Source organism: Schistocerca americana, chromosome 6, assembly GCF_021461395.2.
Source record: "Schistocerca americana isolate TAMUIC-IGC-003095 chromosome 6, iqSchAmer2.1, whole genome shotgun sequence".
NCBI classification, from domain to species: domain Eukaryota; kingdom Metazoa; phylum Arthropoda; class Insecta; order Orthoptera; family Acrididae; genus Schistocerca; species Schistocerca americana.
In genome coordinates, this window is record NC_060124.1 from 40437088 (window position 1) to 40460951 (window position 23864).

At 39.4% G+C, this 23864-nt stretch overlaps 1 protein-coding gene across 2 annotated transcripts in view; it reads right to left on the reverse strand.

Annotated features, from left to right (window-relative positions):
- LOC124619867 (DNA repair-scaffolding protein-like) overlaps positions 1 to 23864 on the reverse strand; it is a 68269-nt gene that overhangs the window by 38859 nt on the left and 5546 nt on the right. Inside the window, exons 2-3 of one of the 2 annotated variants that reach the window (XM_047146486.1) lie at positions 10970 to 11195; positions 7907 to 8158 (exon numbers count right to left, since the gene is read on the reverse strand). In XM_047146486.1, coding sequence (XP_047002442.1) covers positions 7907 to 8158; positions 10970 to 11195 — 478 coding nt within the window. The remainder of the gene's footprint in view (positions 1 to 7906; positions 8159 to 10969; positions 11196 to 23864) is intronic. The other variant, XM_047146487.1, reaches the window with a different exon arrangement.

Genomic DNA, 23864 nt, shown 5'->3' on the forward strand with positions numbered 1-23864 from the left:
CCTCAATACTGATATCAAAATCTACCTTAGTACTATGACATTCTTATTAATCACCTTTTTCTGTCTACTGAAAACTTGCTACTAACATAAAATAATGTAATTTGCTGCTGCAAATCCTTAGCAACTGAACAGGCCAGTCCAGTCTTATGACCATTAAAAACACTCAGATTTGTGTAATTATTTATTTTTGTTAGACGCAACCAACACTAGTAATTGAACATGTCTGGTAATGAAGCTGTGACTTCCTTACTTTACCCAGGAAAATACACAGTAACATATTTCAAGCCATGACTTTCACACTGTAACACTCTATTTAATTCTTTCTGATTGGAGGTAACAAAAAATAACAAGAATGGAGTAAACTGTGTTATGCACTTTTCCCCCACCTTTGCTGGCCCATCCTCATCGGCTTTCCACCCGAATGAACTAAACTTCACAACGCACATGCAACCTCTGCCAGCTCACCTCGACGAGTTCTGTCAAATATTTCAAGACTTTCAAGATACATGCCTACATACTCCTGTCGGAGATCTAGCTCAAAACAAGTATTCCCACAAGTTCAGTAAATCTAGAAGGCTACACCTTTCTAAGGCATGAGAGATGTACCCAATGAAGGGGTGGAGTAGGAATTGTGATGAAGCAAGCTGGGCTCTCTTTACTTCATCTCTTGTTTTGCCATCTGCCTCCTTAAATTCATTTTTGCCTAAATACCATTAACATGCATGAGTATAATCTTCAGTTTCATGAAAGAGAAAGGTTGGCGCCCTCAGTCTTAAGGAATATAGCACCAGGTCTAATTTTGTGCTTAGTTTTATGTATGTATGTAATTTCCCAATTTATTTTGACCATTCCTACTTAATGCCTTTGTTACAGAGTGAAATCAGTAATTCTTTCATGACATAGAATCTATTGTTGACTTATAAACAAATATAAATTCTGTACTAATTACAAACATTTGGAAGAACAACACTAGGATTCTTAAAGTATTTATTTGGCTCTATTCGAAACATATTAGCAAAGCCAGCCCTTAATGAATTCCAAAATAATTAAAGGTTCATAAAAAGTAGTGTTTGTACAACTATATCTCTCAATTTCACTATTTAAACAAATAATTTGGCCTAACCCTTGCAGTAGAAGGAATGGTTAAAAAGAAGGAATTTTTCGATGTATTCAGTTAATTGAATGAGTTATGTTTTAATTGCAATTTCTGTAACTTAAACATCAGACAATGTGTAGTTTCAGTGCCTATTATTGTGAGGATATATAAAGGATTGATTTTTAGTACCGAGGCAGACAGTCCATGGCCAATTTTCAGATGGAAATATGTATTGGTTAGAGTAACAACATTGCATCAACTTATCAGTGGAATAAGTGTAACACAAATAGGCCATGTGTTAGAACAGTTAATGACAATGTCTGTCTAATTTATTTGAAAAAATAGTGTCACATGTACCATATTATTCAGCAAGAACTGTGAACTGTATGGTGACGTTTTTATTGCTCATAGATGTTATACAGTAAACTACTGTAACAGTATGCTGATGTTGCCTGCAACCTATTAACGAGACTTATCAACATTTACCAATAGTGAACTGCCCATGTCATTGTGTAATATTGGGGGGTTGTGAACAGTGCAAGTAAAGAACTGTTAAATGCAATTGTGCAACTGTTGGCTACATCATTTACAGTCTTCAGTGTTGAGCTTCCACCCCCCCATTTTTCAGCCCATATAACAATGCAGTACGTTGACACCGAGAACTATCATTGAAGAAATAAAGCAGACGAACATCACAGGCTGCTTATAAACTCTGATTTATTGCCTATTGTGCTACACGCATCCAAAAATAATAAAGATAAACAACTGGAATATATGTTCACAGAGCTCAAATCCCTCAACAGAAAGCACCTGATACGTGTCCTCTTCAAACCACCTAACACAGGTGGGTTTGTCTGCTTTGAAATTGCTCTTTCAAGTCTCAAATCAACATACGAGCATATTATTGTACCCCTAAAGACTGGAAAAGTAAGAAGGAAACCTGCACCTTGTCTAACTGAAGAACTAAAACAGCTCATGAATCTCAGAGACGCTGCACATCAAATACGCAAGCTACAATACATGCCTGAAAAGCATATTACTTACACGCTGAAGTGAAACAGAGTCAGTTAAGCTGTGAGAAAGGCAAAACTCGGACATGCTTATACATTCACTGACAACAGAAACAGCAACTGTCCCATGAAATAACCTGCATTGTCTAGGTATGGGCAAAGTAAAAGCTGCAACTCATCATGTTGTCCCAGCCAAAGAGCTACATACACAATTGAACCACAAGGGAAACAAACATTTACTAGAGGAGGGTAAACGACTGTAGCCACAAAAAATTCTGTGTAAAGCATGTTACTTGCAACTCCATCAAAAAGGTCATCATGCATATCAGATCAGGATCTACTGGACACAATCCCAATGATGAAGCTTATTAATGAACAACTACTGCCCATATCATCGGATATCTTCCACCAGTCCTTAATCACAATTGTTTTCCGTGAAGCCTGGCAATAGGAACTAGTTAAGCCATTACCTTAAAAGGACATTGCCATGGCACCCCCTGATTACTGACCTAATTCTTCCTGCACTGACCAAGGCCTTTTTATATAGTCCACAACCAGCTAACAAACTACCAAACTACAAACAATCTACTAGACAAATACCAGTCAGGTTTCTGTCAACATCACAGCACATCACCTGCCTTAATAAAGGTAACAGATGACCTGCAGCTTGCCATAGATGCACAAGAGGCAATTATCATGAGCTTCTTAGACTTCAGCAAAGCGTTTGACACTGTCAACTATGACATTTTAATCATCAAACTTAGCAGTCTAAATTTCTTGCCAAGCGCAGTGCAATGGTTTTGCCCATATCTGACGACTCGCCAGCAATGCGTCACATCCAGGCAGGCACAATGGGGGCAGGTACTACCAGGTGCCCCCCCCCCCCCCCCCAAGTATGGTAATGAGTCTAATACTCTTTTCATTATATGTAAATAATGTGTATTCTGTTTTACTCTACTGCAAATACCACATGTACACTGATGAGCTCCAGCTATACGTAAGTTCAAAACCAACAAACCTGAAGCCAGCTATCGAGAATCTCAATACCTACCTGTGCACAGTATCAAAATGGGCATGAAATATATCATTAAAGCTCAACCCATCCAAAACCCAAGTGGTGCTGGTTGGTCATTCTAGTCTCATAACCTGATATATCAGGAATCCCATCATCTTCAATCCTAAATGAGATAAATCTCAACCTCTCTTCCTAAGCAAAGAGTCTAGTAGTAGTAGTAGTAGTAGTAGTAGTAGTAGTATTAGTAGTGGTGGTGGTGGTGGTGGTGGTGGTAGAAGCTCTTCCCTCTTGGGGAAAGAAACTTGCACAAACACTTCCACTAATGGATTACAGTGATATTATCTTGCAAAGCCTTTCTCCGGAGTGCTCATGGTGCTCAGAACTGGTTATGAATGCCTGTGTGCGTTATGTTTGTGAATTTCAACTATTTGATCACGTTTTACCACCATATGCACAGCTATCCTGGCTGCATGCAGGGAAGTGCAGTGATTTTCTTACCCTCTGTCTTCTCTGTTGTCTTATCAATGAACACTGTCCTTCACCTCTCCTCAACTTTAACACACTTGTCTGAACAATGTGGCAGAAACATTCACTCTATCGTTCAGCCACTTTCTCAAAATCCTTCTCAATAGCAGGAACCCTACTCTGGAATAACCTCCCACATTATATCGGAGAACTAAATAACATCTCCAGCTTCAGAAGACAGTTAATGATACATCTGCTTAAGCAACAATAAGGATAAGCACTGTCCCTGTACACACTCATTCATTACCCTTGCATATCCATCTTTACAACCCAATCTTCCTCATTTCCCAGTGCTCTTAGCTGGTGCAGTCTCCTTAAATTTCCTTTTTGTCAGAACTTGCTATATCAGAAAACATCCTGAGGGGCCCAACCAGTTCAGATTAAATAAATTCATTAAATTACATGTTTTAGACCCAGTACTAGAATTTTACAGATTAACATAGAGAGATCAAAATGCCAATATTTATTAAAACTCTGCCTGGAAAATAATGTTGATGTGTTCGCTATCCCAGAAACACATGCTAGTGATGAAGACCAACTCAACACAAGGAGTCAAATACAAGGATACAATCTCCTCAGCACAAATTATATTCCAGCTTATGGGATCACCACACATGTGTGCAGTATAATAGAGAATGCTTTCTTCATCTCAACAGGAACCTCTTTCATTCTAATCCTGCCTGGTATCCCCTGACCTGGGGTTCTGGGCAACTTTTCAAAACTCCCCCAATTCCTAAACCTGAGCAGTTCTTTTCTTTCATCCCTCTTCCTTCCCCTTCAATCCTTTTGCCGGAGGAGGAGCCACTGGCCACAAAAGCTTCCAAATTTATGTAACCTTTATATGTGTTTTCTCCTGCCACTGCTTGGTGAGTAGACTTTTTTTTATCCATCCAATTATATTATGTTGATAACATCTTGGGATGGATTCCTCCCTTGAGCAATAACTATGGAAGATTTCTGGGTACAGTATTAAGCACAGCAAGAAAGCTAATTCCCTGAGGACTACTTTCCTGGATAGTATGGAATCAGTGAGAAACTGTATGAGGATTTCCTCTTAACATGATAACAAGAAGTAGCAGCTGAACTGCTGCACAGTCTTGACTCCATGTGTTACCAGAAATAGCTGGACATAGTTGAAAAACTTGACTTCAAAAAATCAAGCAGAAAAGTTTGGTTTCTCTTATGTATCTTGGGAGGCGCAAATTGAGCAGCATGCAACAACCATCTCATAAAATTGAGTACAGCTGCTGCACAAATCATCTCAATATTACAACTACCTATTTCCCAACATCACACCACACAAGCGAAGCAAGAACTGAGAGCTATGATGACAGAATGTTCAAATCGCAGCCCTTATTCTGTCCCATTCATTTCAGATGACATTTCAATGACTTTACAACACATTAAATCAGGTAAAGCTCTAGATTTTGATGTTATACATCCAGAATATCATCTGCATTGTGGAAAATATGCTACAACATAGCTACTTCAGCTTTATTCCAAAATTTTCCGCACAGGATCCTTTCCACAACTGGAAACAGATCAAGATCACTGGTATCATAAAACTACATAAACTCAACAACAAACCTCGAAGTTATCATACTATTGCCCTTCTTAGTATGATGTACAAATTACTTGAGATGCTGTTGGAAAGATTCCTATCTGACAGACTGGATTCCGAACACACCATAGCCATGTGGATTAAGTACTTTCATTGACAAGTTACGAAGAAGCTGGCTTCCAGAAACAGCTAAAGACCTCTGCTGTATCTACCGACTTGCCTGTAGCTTATGATACTGTGTGGAGGCAGGATGTTGTGTATCAGCTGCTCCGTGTAAAGCCCTGCAGGAGAATAGCACAACTCTTAACCATATGTTGACTGACGAACCATTTGAAGTAACTACAGGCAATACCACTAGCGACCAGGAGACCCTCAACAATGGACTAGCTCAAAGCTCAGTCGAGGCTCCGCTACTAGTTAGCATGTATATTGCAAATATATCAAACACTCACTCGATCCAGGATGTTTGGTTATGATGATGACTGGGTGATAGAAACATAGCACATGTCAGTGAAGATATATTAACAAAGAACTTAAGTACAATGGGACAATACTTTCATAAATGGGGATTGCAACTGATCCCAACAAAACCAAATCCACTTGTTTTCATCAGAGCAATACCCTAGCCAACTGAGAATTGGGCAAATTTTTTGAGAGTAACTGGTGAAAACCACAGAGCATTCAGTAGCCAGAGACCAGAAGGCAAAGTGCCAGCATACAGCAAATATATAAGCACCACTTCCACTACGAGCAGCCAGTGGAGCACGTCATTTCTTGGTACCATCCACAATTCACACTGGCTCATACGTTCAGCATATGTGCTGTCACATCCTCCTACCTTCTCAGGTGATCGAACTAAACAGTTTCTTGTTAGCCTTGGGGGCATGCCCTGCTGGCTGCTCATAGCATAAGTGGTGCTTATATTTGCCCTTTAAATGGCACTTTGCCTTCCAGTCTCTGCCTATTGAATGTGCTGTGATTTTCAGTTCTTGATACACGGCAGAGTGTAAACTTGACTTTCCATACTGACTTGTCCGACCACCATGCATGTATGATTGTTTTTAATTAAGTAAGTATGACAGCTTTCTATGAATTATCTCATTTTTCGTAACTCCTTGCATGGACTTTATAACTCGCATTCCCCCTTTGTCGTCACATTATGACATCATAGAATGGAGCTATAATACTCTGAAACCATTTGTGCAGTTCAAGAAATTAATTCCCAATACAAATGAAGCAGATTTGTATTCTACAAACGTGTTATTCAGTTGTAGATATCCTCCACATCAAATCCTTTGTAAGATGACAAGTATAATTATTCCAATTACCCACACAACAATTGTTACAATGGTTCTCTTTCTTAAGGTTTTCTTAAAATAGCAGGCTCAATTCAAGAAAAGGCAGTTAACCAGTTTCTTTCATCGCTATGATATAAAGTGCAGTCTTGTTATTTTCCTTGATGTGTATGTTATCCCCCCCCCCCCCCTCTCTCTCTCTCTCTCTCTCTCTCTCTCTCTCTCTCTCTCTCTCTCTGTGTGTGTGTGTGTGTGTGTGTGTGTGTGTGTGTTTGTGTTTGTTATACAGCAGACAACAACAACAACCAAAGCCTTGTAGAAGAAAACATTAAATATATAACAGTCCACTGAACAAAACATAGTCAAATTAGAAATAACCTGTGACTGTACCAGCAGCATGAATATGAATGCTATTGTCAGCAATTTAGTGGCATTACAATGTGCACAATTTGGTTTTTCAGATATCAAATCAGAAGATTAAATTTTGTTGGAAGTATGCTTAAAGCAACACAGTGGTTCTTTTACATGCCACATTCTTATATGATGCGGTGTCTCTTGGGAGCTTTGTGTGTGGGCAGTGGAAGAGATTTGAACTTACAACCTTACTGACACAGCAATGTACTGTCCATACAGTCACTGACAGAATGAAAATGTTAGTGTTAAAATTTAGATCATCATTTAAAATTTAATACTGCACTCATAGCTTATTTCAAACCGACTATCTTGCTCAGAATTAAATTAATCTGCTTTAATGTTAGTGCAATTACTTGTCATGTGTGGTATTCCACTGGACTACACTTTTTGCACCAAGTTAACAGTATCAAAAATTAAGCTGGAAATTTTTCCTACAGTGACTGTGTATTTTCATAAGGATAAAGGAAGCATTTTCAACTGGTGACATCACATTCCATGACATCTATACAACAAATGATATCGAAAAGACACATTTTTTACATATCTTTAATATGCTGTTGTATGAAAACAGCACCGTTTTGTAACATGCAAGTTTAAATCATAAATCCAATATTGCCCCTGCTTCGTTTGCTTCTAAAAGTCAATCATAGCACAGATATGCATTCATTAATAGTTCTCATAACTATTTAGCTTATCTCATGTAGCTTTCCTGTGAAATATCTCAGTTCATTCTACAATTGTGTTCTGTAATTATCGGCATGATGGGAAATCTTCACAGATGTAGAATGAATAAAGGAATAAGTTAATAAAGTGAAGGAGCATTTAGAGACTGCGATTAAATTAATAGTTGTTAAAAAGCTATGGACTACTAATGCTACTCAAGTTTAAAATAGTAAAAATAATAGGGAAGCCACTAAAAGTCATAAGGATTATTCTACACTTCAAACTTATTGTCAGCTGTTTTCAAATAACAACAGTTGTTTCACTTACTTTTTATGCAGAACTTTGTTTACTATCATTAGCCCAGTAAATCTATACATTTTCCCAACGGCTCTGCCTTGTATGAAATCTTCCCATTGTTGGGTTTTATGTTGTTCTTTCATAGACATATCAAATTTTAAACAGGGTGAATGATCCAACACTACTTCACAATATTCTTTTGCTTTGTCAAACCCAAGAATTGACCAAATGAGATTTGATTTGTGGTCATTATCTGAGTCACCAGTTTTATGAGTCGGGTGCCTGGAAATATAAGCAACAGAGTTAAAGCAGAATAATAGGTTTCGTAGAGAGCAACAATTGTCTAACACTGTTGCCATCTTCAAAACAGAAGGTAAGGTGAAGAGTGATGAACAAAGAATGTGAAACAATTGTTAAATTCAAGTATTCAGATCCTAGAGTAGGGAGGGTATACCATATTTTGGATGTAGAATCACTTCAGATGTAGAAGTAACTTCAGGCGTGCCCCATAGAAGTGCGCTGAAACTCTCATACTCCATGTTGTATATCAATAACCTGGCAGAATATAATAATAACAACCACAGACTTTTTTTGTAGGTGATGCAGTTATCTATAATGAGGCACTACCTGAAAATACCTACACAAATATTCAGTCAGAGCTTGATAAGACAGCAAAGTAGTCTTATTAAGATTAAGTAACTCAGTTTAAATGTTCATAAATGAGAAGTTCTGCACTGCATAAAATGCAAAAAATAAGGAAAAAGTATCCTATGGGTACAATATCAATAATTCACAACTGGAATCAGTCAACTCATACAATTACTTGATGGGAACAGATTGTGAGGTATGAAATTGAATTATCACATAGGTTCAACCATAGGTAAAGCAAGTGACTGACTTTCATTCATCAGTACGTGCCAAGAAAATCCAGTCAGCCTACAGACATGACTGCTAACGAAACCCTTGTAAGTTCCATTCTAGAACACTGCTGAAGTGTATGAGAGTCACACCAAACAGGATTAAGGGAGGGTATTGAATGTATACACAGAAAGGCACTACAAAAGGTCACAGGTTTCTTTGCTTCACATGAAAGTGTCACATAAATGCTGAAAAACCTGATCTGGCAGATGCTTGAAGACAGATGCCAATTATCTCACAAAAGCCCACTTATAAAGTACCAAGAATACATACTGAATGAATAATATGTGAATAAACTAAAGACCTCCTACAGAGAGCATGATGACAAGACAAATTACAGCAAGCACATAAGTATTTAAACAATCATTTTTCCCCTGCTCCACTTACAAATTAAACACAGCAAAATTCAAATATGGGGTACAATGTGAAGTATCCTATCCTACTCACTTCACAGTTGTTTGCAAGTTACAGATGCAGATAGATATAAAAAAGCATGTGAAAATTCTACAAAAATGTAAAACAGTCAGTAATATTTAAGTAATAATCTGAACTTAGGGGCACGCACAAATCGGGATTCCCAGCACATATAGAATGCAATGAGTATGTTTCACAAAACAGTTAGAATATTAAATTGAGAACACGCTCAGCTAAGCATTCATCAAGATTCACGTATGTGTGTGTGTACACACACAAACACACACACACACACACACACACACACACACACACACACACACTGTAAACAGATTTGTTTCCTGTTCTGTAGGTACGACTTTAACCACTCACATGCTGTTCCATTTATACCACAGAACTGTAATTTCTGTAACATAATGTCATGGTTCACACAATGAAATGCTTTGGACAAGTCACAGAAAACTCCTATTGGTGACATTTTACTATTTAAAGACTCTATTATGTGGACAGTGAAATTCTATATAGTGGAACAGTATTTTTGAAATACAAACTGTGATTTACTAAGTATCCCATTACTGTTGAGATGGCTAACCACTCTTGATTACATTACTTTCTCGAAGATTTTTGAAAACGCTGTAAGCAAGAATACTGGCCGATTATTATTGACATCTGTGGTGTCCCCCTTTTTATAGAGTGGCCTGACAATGGCATATTTTAACCTGTCTGGGAAAATACCTTGAGTTAAAAATGCATTACGTGTGTGACTCAAAACATCAGCTGTAATTGCTCCACATTGTTTTAATATCTTATTAGAGATGTCATCTACTCCAACAGAACATTTATTTTTCAAAGATTTAATAATTTTACTTATTTCACAAGAGGTTGTTAGGTGAAACTTTATCTGACTATTTTTTTTTCAAAACATGTACTGCCTGGCATTTTCTTTTGAACTATTCTCACCAATTTTTTCACCTACACTTAATAAACGGTTGTTAAATACATTAGCTACTCGTTGGTTAGGATGGTCTTGTTCTCTTTAATAGTAATATTACCTACCCCATTGATTACTTTTCCTGTCTCCCCTCTAACAACATTCCATATTGATTTTATTTTGTTGCCAGAGTTGTTAATTTCTTCTCTAACATACATACTTCTAGATTTCTTTACAACTTTTCTCAGTGTGTTACAATAATTTTTATAGTGTAAAACTACTTCTGGATCTTTACTAGTTCTTGGTGTATCATACAGTTTTCTTTTGCATTCTGAAGACAGTTTAATACTTGTAGTAATCCAAAGTTTCCTTGAAAAGTGTGTGGTGTTACATTTAGTAATTTTCTTTGGGAAACAATGTTCAAAAAGGAATATAAATTTATCAAGAAATACGTTGCTTTTATTATTAGCATTTGGCTCATTATATACATCTCCCCAATTAACATTTCTTAAGCTTTCTTTGCAGTGCTCTATAGGTACCACGTTGAGCGATCTCACACTTTTACTTAATGGTTTCCGAAGTGCTACATTCATTAGAATGCTCAGCTTAATATTCACAAGAATTATTTTTTGTACGTTTTCTAAATCCAAATAAGCGAGAAGTAAACTACTAAACACACAAAGTTCTTAACAAAGCAGATTACAACAATAGTACTTAGAACCAGACAACCAGTGTGCCTATGAAAGAGAGAACGGGTATGTAGCGGGGCAGAAGTAAAAGAAAACATGAAAGATGCAGATGAACAAATGAAGAAAGAATGATGTACATACCTGTAACAGAACACACCTACTACAGTGATGCATAGTTCAATGCCACCACTGATCAGGAAGGAGCTACCAGCAAGAGCTTCAGCAATGGTGCCTTTTGAATTGCTACTGGCTCCGCCACTGAAATGGCTCTCACATCTGCCATCTTCTTGATCTTTTTCATTGAAAAATATCCTAAAGATGTTTCGTGGCAGACGGAACTGACATAGTTGCCCTTCATTTTGAGTCCCTTCAAAAGTATGACATACAAATTAATACAAAACAAAAACACACACAAGAATAGGTATAGTGCATATGATTTTACCATTACATAATAAAGTAGGACAAAACTTTCCAAAATATTGGGAGTCGAGGTTTGGCTGACTTTTACAAGACAATAATAAAAAGACTTTTGTTCTCTTAGGATCAGAAGTTCGCTTCTTCTGAAATTAAAGGTAGCACAGGAGACACACATGTCATGCTGCACAGAATGACATAATATAACTTAGCTACATGTACAATTTGGAAACACACTAAGGAAACAGTGAGGCTGCTTCATGACAAAACTACTGAAAATTCTGAAGAAAGTTTAAAACATTGACACTGTGATGTTCACATTGAACCTCATGCTAACTCTAAGTACAACAACTTCTTAATGAGTCTATGTCTATTTTTTAAACTAGTTTTCCTAAAAAGATAATTAAATGTAGTAATAGCAAATTATTAAGGAAACCTTGGATCACTACAGCATCAGAGTCTTTGCACTGTGAAAAGCGTATTTTGTACAAAATAACCAGAACAAGTAATGGCCCAGAAATTCTTCCTTACTAGAAACAGTACTGTAATGTTTCAAGAAAAGTTGTAAAACACCCAGTAGTATGAAAGTCTTGTCCGAAAGTAATATACCAGATAAATTGATGTAGCATATTGTTAAACGAGAGAAAGCAAAAGAAGCCATAGAAGATGACATTATTTCTGTTAAAGAGTATGGGAGCATTATAAAAGACAGTTCATGTGTAGCAGGTATCTTTTTATAATTACTTTTAAAATAAGTGAGAAAATTGGTGCAAATAGTTCAGAATAGAAAGCAAAACAGTATACCAAAGAAGTGATGTAGAAGACTTGTAATGAAATAAAAATTAATTTCAAATCTACATCTTTAACAAGGAAGATCATCATGACTCTAAAAAGTAAAAGTTCATACTGGATGAATATCATCTCCAATCAAACATCTCTCTATGGTAAGGGTTACTCCAAAGATGTCAATAACTACCACCCAGAGTCACTTCTCACGCCAGTTTCTAAAAACAGGCAATGTACTTCAGAGTTTCCAGTAACCTGTGTAGTAATCACAGTTTGGATTTCGAAAGGACCATTCTACTAAATCAGCTATTTATGTATTTACTAGGCACATAATAAAATCTTTGAATGATAAAACATCACCAACTGGGTCTTCTGTGACTCATCAGAGGCATTTGATCAAACATAATGCTCTGTTCGAGAAGTTAAGTTTGTGTGAAATACATAGTTCACCACATGCCTGGTTTGGTTCATATTTAAGAAACAGCATGCAGGAAGTTACCCTACGCTGTTTGAGTAATACAAATATGAGAGAAATTACAATGGGAGTCCCACAGGGTTCAATCACTGGTCCTCTAGTGTTCTTGCATATGTTAATGATCTGTCAATTTATTTGATCAGGAGGCAGAGTTAGTCTTAATGGTAGATGATACAAGCATTGCTGTGAAGCCAAGCAAAGGAGCATCAACAGAGAAAGTCGTAAATTATGTTTTTGTTGAAGTTACTGAATGGTTTTGCAGAAATGGGCTAGCTTCAAACTTTAAAATAACACAGTTCATTCAGTTTTGTACAGTCAGAAATATTCCACCTTCTATTAACATAGTGTACCAACAATAAATAATAAACAGGGTAGAAAATTCTAGGTTCTTAGGTGTACATATTGATGAAAACTTAAACTGGAAAAACATTTAGTAGACCTGCTAAAACGTTACATTGGGATACTTCTGCCATAAGAATAATTGCCAACTTTGGGGATATAGTTAATAATTAAACAGTTTCCTTATTTTCATTCACTGATGACTTCTGGGATAATCTTCTGGGGTAATTCCACACTTAGGAAAAAGTATTCATTGCCCAAAAGAAAGTACTCCAGAATTATGTGTGAATTCACATACATACTTCTTCCAAGAGCAGCTGGGAATATGAACCACAGCCTCCAATACATTTATTAACTTATAAAAGTTATCAACAATCCAGCTAAGTTCATGAGTAACAAAATATTCACACATACAACATTAGAAGGAAAATTATCTGCATTGTCCTTAAATGAATCTAACATTGGCACAGAAAGGGTAGTATGCAGCTATAAAAGTCTCTGATAATTTTCCAATGGGAATAAAATATCTGACAGACAGCAAATGTAGGTTGACTATGTTTCTCCTAAACAACTCTTCCTACACCATAGACCAGGAGAAGGCGATCTCTTCAACCTATCACCTACTATTGGATCTCCGTTAGTAGCCTGAGGCCATTTCAGTATAGTTCCTGCAAGGCTACATTTCGACTTAGCAATCACTGTTTACACAGCCAAAGAACAATCAAGAATGTCTGCATCATTACTATCTGTTATGGTGACAATATCATAGACTGCAAGAAGATAACAAAGTTATTTAGATTCCACTGTATTATGTTTAGGACTTCAAGCACCATGCATCAAACTGCACAAAAGTCATATAACACTTTGTAACATACTCTTAATAAATGTTATTTCTTACTGTTGCCACATTTTTGTTCTAGTGTCATCATGTCATGCCAGTGTTTAATAAGTAAGCAAGCAATCAGTCATTTTTAAACAACTACAGCCATAAAACCACTTTCCTCTTACCAAAGTTGTTTGGGCTGACTTAGCAGTGAGGCTATGTATGACACTGCCACCTATCAGAACTTCATGAAACTACAGTAGCTGCAGTGAGAATATTCCAAAATGTCCCACAACAAGTTCTGCATTTTTTCAATCACAACTGCCACAAAAAAAGTGTTGCATTACTTACTGAACGCCCCCCTTTTAACTTTAACAGTATATAGATCCCCACTGTGAAATTTTGAACTGTTTATGAGGCATACGGATTTCCTACTGTCCCATCCGTCGGGCAGCAGCAAGCAGTTAATAGTCTGTGGTGATTTCACTGAAGAGTTTCACACTTTCTATAGAATTATGGTAGGAAGAATTATATGGAAAACTTACTTTTTCTACAATTTGACCTCAGTAATTAATTTTCCAGACTGGGTGGATAAAGACAGCAAGACTCTAATTGATAATGTTTTCTTTGATGAAGCTGAAAGGAAGAAAATTACTGTACACCCAGTAACAAGTGCTCTCCTCTATTCATGATGCACAGTAAGGTAAAGCAGACAGTGCCTTACAGTATAGTTACTCCTCAGTGGAAAACAGATAGAATAATTAATGATTCTAGGACAAACGTTTTTAAGGATGGTCTACAAGAAATCAACTGCGATGAAATTTGTAAAGTATCAAGTGAAGACAAAATTTAATCTATTCCACGATAAATTCCTATCATTATTTGAAAACAGTTTTCTGCCTAAGAAAGTTACCTGAACTGATCAGAAAGCCATGTCAGAAACCATGGTTCATTAGAGGGCTTAAAGTATCTTGTGAAAGGAAAAGGGGATGTATTTGTCAGCAGGAACACGTAAAGATTGTGCAGTAGTTGAATGTTACAAAAAATGCTCAATATTACTAACAAAAGTTAATAAAAAAATCAAGGAACATGCACAATAAGTCACATATCAGTAATTCTGACAACGGTCTCAAGTCTATATTGAATAATGAAATGAGAGACATGACAAAAGGCCACAGAACAGGATAACATTACTACTGTTTTTAATGGAAAGTCTATAAATGAACGGTCACAGGTAGCAGGTATGTTTTACAGTAATTTCTTAAACATAGTAGAAAATATAGGGTTAAACTGTCAAAAGAAAAATCAAAGCAGGATGTCGGTAAAGCAAGTCACCTTCATTCCTTGTGAAATTAAGATTATAATATATTCTCTCAAAAATAAAAACTCATCTGAAATTGAAAAGGTGTTTCTAACAGAGTGCTAAAGACTTGTTCACATATATAAGTGCTGCATTTTCTGAAATACACTGATGGGGAAAAAATTGCAACACCAAAAAAATAATGTAGAGTAATGAAAGACATTAGATTAAAAAAGCAGTCGGGGTGCATGGCATAACCATGAGAATGCTCCTGCTGTCATACAAGATCACACCCCAGACCATAGCTCCAGGTGTAGGTCCACTGTGTCTAGGCCGAAAACAGGTTAGGTGCAGGCCCACAATTAGTCTCCTTTTAGCCAACACGTGGCCATCAGTGGTTCCGAGGCAGAACCACCTTTCATTGGAAAACCCAACAAACTTCCACCTTGTCCTCCAATGAGCTCTTGCTTGACACCACTGGTTTAAGGTTAGCGGAACACACGATATGGGGCATGGCGATTCAGAGCCCTATCTTCTTGGGACAGTCTTATGTCGAAGCCGCCTTGGTGATACTTCCTCTGGTTTCACATTGAAAGTGTATGCCAGAAGTTTATGGTGCTTGTATATGGTAAAGTGCCGAACTTTTAAGGAGTGCTGGTGCTTCCTAACTGCAGCACATGCAGTATAGAGTTCTCGATTATAGTTGCCCAGTGCTGCTGTGACGGTGACAGCTTGTGACTAAAGAACGTGAGTGCCTATGTTCTAGTTGTTGCTGAAATACAGTGCCAATAGCGGAAGCTGATGCTACTACAATGAGTGCGATTGGAGCCTGTGATGTTGGGTAAGCCGCTTGTGTAGCCTCTGCTATTGCTGTTCCTACATCTTGGAGAGTAGTATCTATTTCACTTGTCCGTTACACCGTGTTATTTGACTTCAGTTCACCCTTCAGAAGCTCATTCAACAAGCTGTTGTTAGTTCATGACTGCATATGAATGGATGATAAAAATTAATGATGCCAAGAAAACAATGAAGCTTCCAACTGTAACAGTACAGAAATACTTGACTATGGCTTTCACCTTATCTATAGGAGGTTGGATGCCATGGGCTTCGATTGCATATCCAAGAAACTAGAGCTCTGTTACCCCAGAGGCACATTTTGCAGGATTAATAACTAGGTCTTGCATAAGCAAATGATCAAATATCTTGGTTAAATATTGTTGATGTTCCCCTCCTGACCCATACATCACTAAAATGTTATCTAAGGAAACATAACAGAAATCCAGATTGCTTGTGATTTTGTCCATAAAGTGTTGTAATGTCTGTGCTGCATTATACAATCCACAAGGCATTCTCATAAACTCAAAAAGACCAAAGGGCATTGTTACAACTGTCTTATGTATGTCTTCTGATGTGACAGGAAGGGTGGTCCTCATGTTGAGATGGCAGTAATCACCACATGGGCACCATCTTCTTTGGCACTACATGTAACGAGACTGCCCGATTACCTCATGGGGATTGACAGATACCTTGTGTCGGCACCCCGCATTATTCCTGCTTCATGACTTTTAATCTTTCTAGCCCTAGATGCCTAGGATGTAATCAGACTGGTGGTTGGTTGGTTGTTTTGGGGAAGGAGACCAGACAGCGAGGTCATCGGTCTCATCGGGTTAGGGAAGGACGGGGAACGAAGTCGGCCGTGCCCTTTGAAAGGAACCATCCCGGCATTTGTCTGGAGCGATTTAGGGAAATCACGGAAAACCTAAATCAGGATGGCCGGACGCGGGATTGAACCGTCATCCTCCCGAATGCGAGTCCAGTGTCTAATCACTGCGCCACCTCGCTCGGTCAGACTGGTGGTCCTAGTGTGGTAAGAGTATGATGTACCGTGGTGTGATTCACTGGTGCTAGGATGTGCAATTGTTTGTGACCTTGGCAAACTTCCGTAACAGGTGTCACCCAAAATCATGTGCACTGTTGTTGAGGTGACACAATGTACCTTTCCTCAGCTATCCAGGTTAGTGGTAGAATCTATCACTCTCCGATGTCATAGATCAAGGACCAGGCAATTAAAAGGTAAGAAACCAGCTCCTAGAATGGGCTGCAACATATCTGCCAGCTTGAACTGCCATTCGAATCTGCAGCATAATCTGAAATTGAGTAACAGTGTAAAGCACCCGTATGTCCTGATCTGGTTGTCATTGGCGGCGATTAAGTAGTAATGATCACAGTTGTGGTGTGGTACGTGGATTGATGGGTACATTAATGCTACTGCCCCCATGTTTACCACATATTGTATTTTTGCGTCATTATCCATGATGAAGAGGCAACGGGTGCTATTGCCAGAAGTAGCTGCTGCTGAAATGGGCTCTGTGTCATGCTTCCAGTTGCACGGTGGCGTACATCTCCGGGCATCATTGGCGAGCTTCTTATGACATCAGCATGTATTTGGCATAGCAGGTGGTCAAATGCAGATTTGTGATGATCAACGACATAGCCATCGATGAAAGTGTGTAATATACAATGCAGGAATTTGTATAATCTGCTCAGCTAACTGCGAATGAAGGTATGAGAGAGTCACTGCGGGCATGTTACCTTGTTGTGAAACTAATGTTGACACACACAGAGGGGTTCATTTCCTCAGTTCTGTTTGCTGCCTGTGCTAATGCATTCAAATCACCAGTGTAAACCATTAAAATTTTCTGTGTATCGGTTGATTGGTTGGTTGGTCGATTGGGGGAGGGGACCAAACAGCGAGGTCATTGGTCCCATGATCTAAGGTAGCAGAAACCAAGGGAGGAACAACACAAACAGCACATTCTAATCAAGCAGATGGGAAAATAGGCAAACAAAGAGGTAAAAGGAATGTTGGGCCAGCAGAAAGAGTAAAGAACAGATGGGGGGTGGGGGGAAAGGTTTGGGGGGGGGGGGGGGGGACACGGCGAGAGGAAGGGCTCCCAGAGACTCGTGAAGTGTTGGGACACCAGAATAGCTGCTGACCCTTCCCAATCCCCACACCATAAAATGTGCACGACACAATGGGGTAACACTAGGGGAAGAAGACACAAGAAAAGAGGAAGGGGTCACAGAAAATACCAATAAGTGTTATTTTGTTATTTAAGGCTGCAAAATTTGGTGAGCGAACCTGTAAATGGCATTCTCAGTTTGGTAAATCTTTTGAAACCCAAACTGTGATTTACAGAAGATATTATTGTTGCTCAAGTCAGATACTAATTGACATCTCTCCTATCACCTTTCTTATAGAGGGGTTTAACACGCATTTTTGAGTCTCTCTTCTTTGAATAAATGACTTCAAATAGTGCAGCATTACATACACTGACAGAAAAAAACTGCAACATCTAGGAGGAGTTGTGCAACATAAACAAAAGTTCAGAGGCATGTTTCTACATCTGAAAGACAACATCTGTTCAGATTTAGTGTGTCACATAAGAGTGGTGCTAAGTAGTGCCACTATGACAATGCAAATCAGGTTTGCTTTAAATACACACTGCAACGGTTGTGAGCTTTAGTTACCAGTGAGATTGGACATGGTGAGTTGATATTAATCAAGAATGCCTTTAAGACAAAGATGCCATTATCAACACCTCAAAGAGTCTGAATGAGGTCTCGTAATAGGACTATGAGAAGCTGGATTTTCTTTCTGAGACATTGCAGAAAGACTTGGTAGGAATGTAGTCAATGTATGTGACTGCTGGCAGCAGTGGTAACAAGAATGTCCCAGCACTCCTTAAAAGGTCGACACTTTACCATATACAAGCACCATAAACTGCTGGCATACACTTTCAATGTGAAACCAGAGAAAGCATCATCAAGATGGCTTCGACATACGGACTTTAACAGGCAGTTTATGAATCACATAGTTTATGTGAAAGGAAAGCTGAAGCTATTATCGTTCCAATTGATTATGAGGGCCTTGCTCAGTCCCAGCAGCATGAGGATGAGCCACGCATGTTATTGGATTACCCAGTGGGATTTAAGTTACAACACATGACTGTATCAGCAGCAAGTGTCAGATTGTACTGTGATGTGTCTGGAGGAAAAGTACAACCATTCGTACCTCACCAGTTTTGTCACAACCTGGCTTATCCCGGTGTCCGAGGCATGGTGAAATTGGTAAAACAGAGTTTAATCCTGCCACGAATGGATGCGGGGTGTGGGAGGGGGGGGGGGGGGGGGGGCAGCAACTAGAAAGAGGGAGCAGCTCATTGTAGAATAAAATATCATGAGTCAACCTAGTATGGACAATTCAAAGATGGTACACTCCTGCCAGGAGAGGTGTTGATAAGAACACCACGTGGTGGGAGCCTCCTCAATTGCACGAAGTTTATTAGATGGGGGTATCTCCCCCTTGGGTCAGCCCACAATTGAGCAAAAAGGGATTAGATGTAAAGCCCCAAATCCATGCCTGTACGGGACATGGAGAAATGGGGGCCAACCCCCCCCCCCCCCCCCCCCAAAAAAAAAAAACCAGCCACACGATCAGCAAGTTCATTACCCGGGATACCCATACGGCCAGGAACCCCCAAGGGAAATCAACTGCCAAGAAGATTGTGGATGACAGAGACCAAGGTGTGTCGGGAAAAACACCAAGCGATAACCTGAAGGCCACTCATTGAGTCGGTACATAACAAAACTTGGGTGAGGGAGGACTGTTTAATAAAGGGGATGGCCTGATAGAGGGCCACCAGCCTGGCCATAAACATCCCACACCTGGCAGGCAATAAATAGTGTTCTGTGCCAACAGAAGTCCTGAAGGCATGTCACACATGATCAGAAGATTTAGAGCCATCAGTGAGAAAAAAAACAGGGGAGGTGGGGTAGAGAATGTGGGGAAAATGACACAGAGGGTAGATGGAAATCGCGGCAGAGAGAAATGAAATGGAACACAACTGGTGAAACGAGCCAAGGGCAGGTAGTTGACAGATGATGTTCCACAGCCGCTAAAAGAATATAACAGGAGAGGTGAGCAGGGAAAGATCAGATAGTGATGGCACAGCAAACCAGGAGCTGAGACTATTTAACTGAAAGGGGGTGGATCCCAACATCAACCAGAGAACTATTGACAGAAAGAGAACTATTGACAGAACCACTAGTGCGAAAGGCACCTGTGGCTAAACAGACACCATGATGATGAACCAGGTCCAAGAGGAGCAGCATAGAAGTGGGAGCTGACCCATAAACTTGACAACCATAGTCAAAATGAGACAGAACTAATGCCTGAGAAAGGCGGAGAAGTGTCGAACAATTCACGCCCCAAGAGCTGTGGGCAAGGAAGCAAAGGACATTTGAGTTTACGAAAACAGCCAATCTTCAGAAGGTGGATATGGGGTACCCAAATTTGCTCGTTGTCATAATGGAGACATAAGCAATGGAACTGGGGGACCACAGGCAGGTGCTGGGTGTCAAGGTAGTGCACTGAATGAGGATGGACTGTAGTACAGCAATAGAAACGCACCCACCCTTGACTTAAGGGGAGAGAACGAGAACTGTGTGAAAGTGTCCACACATAAGTACATTGGACTGCAACCACGAAGCTGTCACTCCACAGACACTACAGAGTAGGATCTAGCCCAAATACAGAAATCATCCGCATACAGAGCAGGGGTGACCAACAGTTCAGCAGAGGCCCCAAGTCCATTAATAGTGATGAGAAAAAGGATGACACTTAATACGGAATTGGCAGTTGATGGTTGAAGTGCTCACACATTATCTGCGTATCCAGTAATGCTGGCAACTGATGTGATATATATAGGGATCATATCAACCCGTATCGCTTCAACAACAGCCTGAAGATGACGCACTGAAGTGTTGAAACTGATTGCAACAAAATAAAATAAAATCATAAGGGCAGCTGTAGGTGTTTTATTTTGTCACAACTTAATACGGAGTCTTGAGGAACATCATTCTCCTGGGCCTGCAGAGAGCTGAGAATGGTGCCAAACCTGAACTCGAACAACCAGCAGGACAGGAAATGGCAAATAAAAATTGGGAGTGGGCATCAAAGACCCCACTCAAGGAGCAGAAATAGGCTGTGATGACATCAAGTTGTGTCTTAGGCCTTACAAAGAAAACTGCGACAAGATGGCAGCACTGAGGAAAGGTTTGGTGAAATTTGGTTTCCAATCAAAGCAGATGATTGATCAGAAACCATTCCTCCCAAAAGCCACGCTGGTAAGGAGATAAAAGGTCCTGAGATTCAAGGGTTCAGCTGAGCTGATGAGCCACCATCCCTTCAAATAACTTGCATGGGAAACTGGTCAGACTGGTTGGCCATTAACTATCGAGGGACAATTGATCCTAGCTGAGCTTAAGGTCAGGAACCACAATACTGTCTCTCCATTGAGAGGGGAAAACGCCTTGGAGCCAAATATGGTTAAACACCTTGAGGAGATACTGTTGTGGAGGGTTAAGGTGCTGAAGCAATTGGCTATGGATGGAATCAGGGCCTGGGACTGAATCATGGGAAGAAAAGAGAGCCAGAAGTAGTTCCCATTCAGTGAATGGTTCATTGTAGGATTCCACCTGACAAGGTGCAAAACCTAAGTAGGAAGCTGCAGACTGCTGTTTCCGGAGGAGGAAGGCAGCTGGACAGAAGGCTAAAGCCAATGCCGTAGTAAATGGGTTGCCAGGTCTTCTGCAAGAATTGATGGATCTGCACAAAGGCCACATGGAAGGGCAACGTCTGGAATGAAACACTGCCATTTACAATCTTGGAGGGTGCAGAGTTTTTGCCCACACCTGTGTAGAAGGGGCAGAAGAACCTAGGGAGAAGATAAAGCATTTCAAACACAACCACTTGCTCTGCTCGATTCAGTAATGGAATTTGGAGTGAGGACATTTAAAGATAATAAGACCAGCAGAGGATGGCTGCTGCTCTAGATGGCGTGACAGTGATCACGGATCATAATGGCAATGGCCGTGCTCCACCCATGAACTGGCTGGCAGCGAATGGGGTCCATCCAGTAGGAATTGGCAATGTCAACGGCTTGAATTATCTCGTTGGACAGATCATTGACGACTTCATCATTACAACCTTACAAAGGTGTAAACACAACATGGGAGGCACATAGAGGCCAATCAGCATGAAGGAAAGCCCAGCAGAACAACCTAGCCATCGGGAGGTGGGAAGGAACTGAGAGAATCAATGGAAAGTGGTCACTATCACAGAGGTCATAGTGAGGTGACCAGTGTAAGAAAGGACAGAGAGGGGAGGTGGGCAAAAGGTAAACGGCATAGAAAGCACCATAGGCGGTACTAAAATGAGTAGGAGAACCATCATTAAGGAAGTACAAGTTGTGGTTCACAAGAAATTGGTCAATGAGGAGCAGCTGACTGAACATTTCTGCCTATAGGAAAGTAGGTGATACAATGATGTTTCGTAGTACGCTGTCACTAACTGCATTACTTGCCAGCATCTACAGACATCGTAGAAGCTGCAATCGAGTGCAATTACCAAGTTCTTCCATTCGTAACAGTTTTTCCAATCGCTTCGCCTCCGATTTGGATAGGCATATCACTAAAGTGTTTTTGATAGATGCATACCATTCGCTGATCAGCATTGTGGCAAGGACGTCTTGGACGTCTGCAGCTAAAACATCATTTAGTGCTATGAAAACGTAGCTGTATTTAGTTTTATCTGAGGAATGCTTACATGAACTGGCTTTCCAAACATAATGCCAGGTTATGTTGCCAGACCTATGGGAGTTTGGTTGTCATTCTACTGATCCTGCTGCTTGCAGCCAGTTCTGTGTTTATTGGCGAATCTGTCAATATGTATGATGGGGCTGGTGTGGAGGGAATGATCCTGTGTGTGTTGTGATACAATATGGTGCGTCAGAATCAGTGCGGTTTAACTGGCATACTGCTATGTCAGTGTTCACCAAATATATAGTTATCTGTTGAGAATTAATCATTTATTATATTAATACTCACACATATAAATATGTTACATTCTCTAATACATGGAGCACAGAATATAAAACTACATCAAGAGTCAAAGAATAACACATAGACCCAAGAGTGTCATAGAATATTTATGTGCGCTGCCACTGCGCTTCTCATTACAATGTTACACCCTACAATTTAAAAATGTCCTACAATAGTAGTATCACTAAACTCTGAACTCTGAAAAGGAATACCACACAAAACATCAGGAACAAATTAAAACTGTCTATACATCTGCATTAGGCTGTAACTAGAAGAAAAAAGGAGATTCAGTTGATCTCATGGTGATTACAGATGAAGTTCCACTTTGGATCTGATAAATATGCAGACGCAAATCAGCAGTGGCCTCATATGTACCTGCAATCACCTGAAATTATTTAGTGAAACTACTGAAAATCTCAATCCAGGTTGTCATACTCACAGCATTCAGACCTTGTTCTTCCTAAATACTGGTCCAGCAGTTTAACCAGAGTGCCATCATTTAATATTCAAAACTGAATTACTTCTTTGTAAAATATTATCCATGATAAACTTATGGAACACAGTGTAAGTGAATATAGCTTATGCATACTAGTTTTTGACTATGATAATACATTTTTTTGTCTCTTTTGTTCACAAGTGTACTTTCTATTCCACTCTTTTCACTTCAGGTATATTCTGACCCATGGATGTTTCAAAACAACAGCTGTCATCTTAACGCTAGAACAGCGAAAACTGGGATACCTCTGAAACAGCAACATGGGGTCATTTGGTCCCTAATGAGATTTGTCTCAAAGTTTAAAACACAATTGAAATAAGATCTATGTTTTTTCCCATTCATCTGTGTGTTACGTACATATTTCAGTCAGAGCTTTACCTCAAAGTTCTAACACTTTCATATTAATGATTCTAATACAGAATATTGCATGCCCACCCAGAAATCTGACCTATTTCTGAA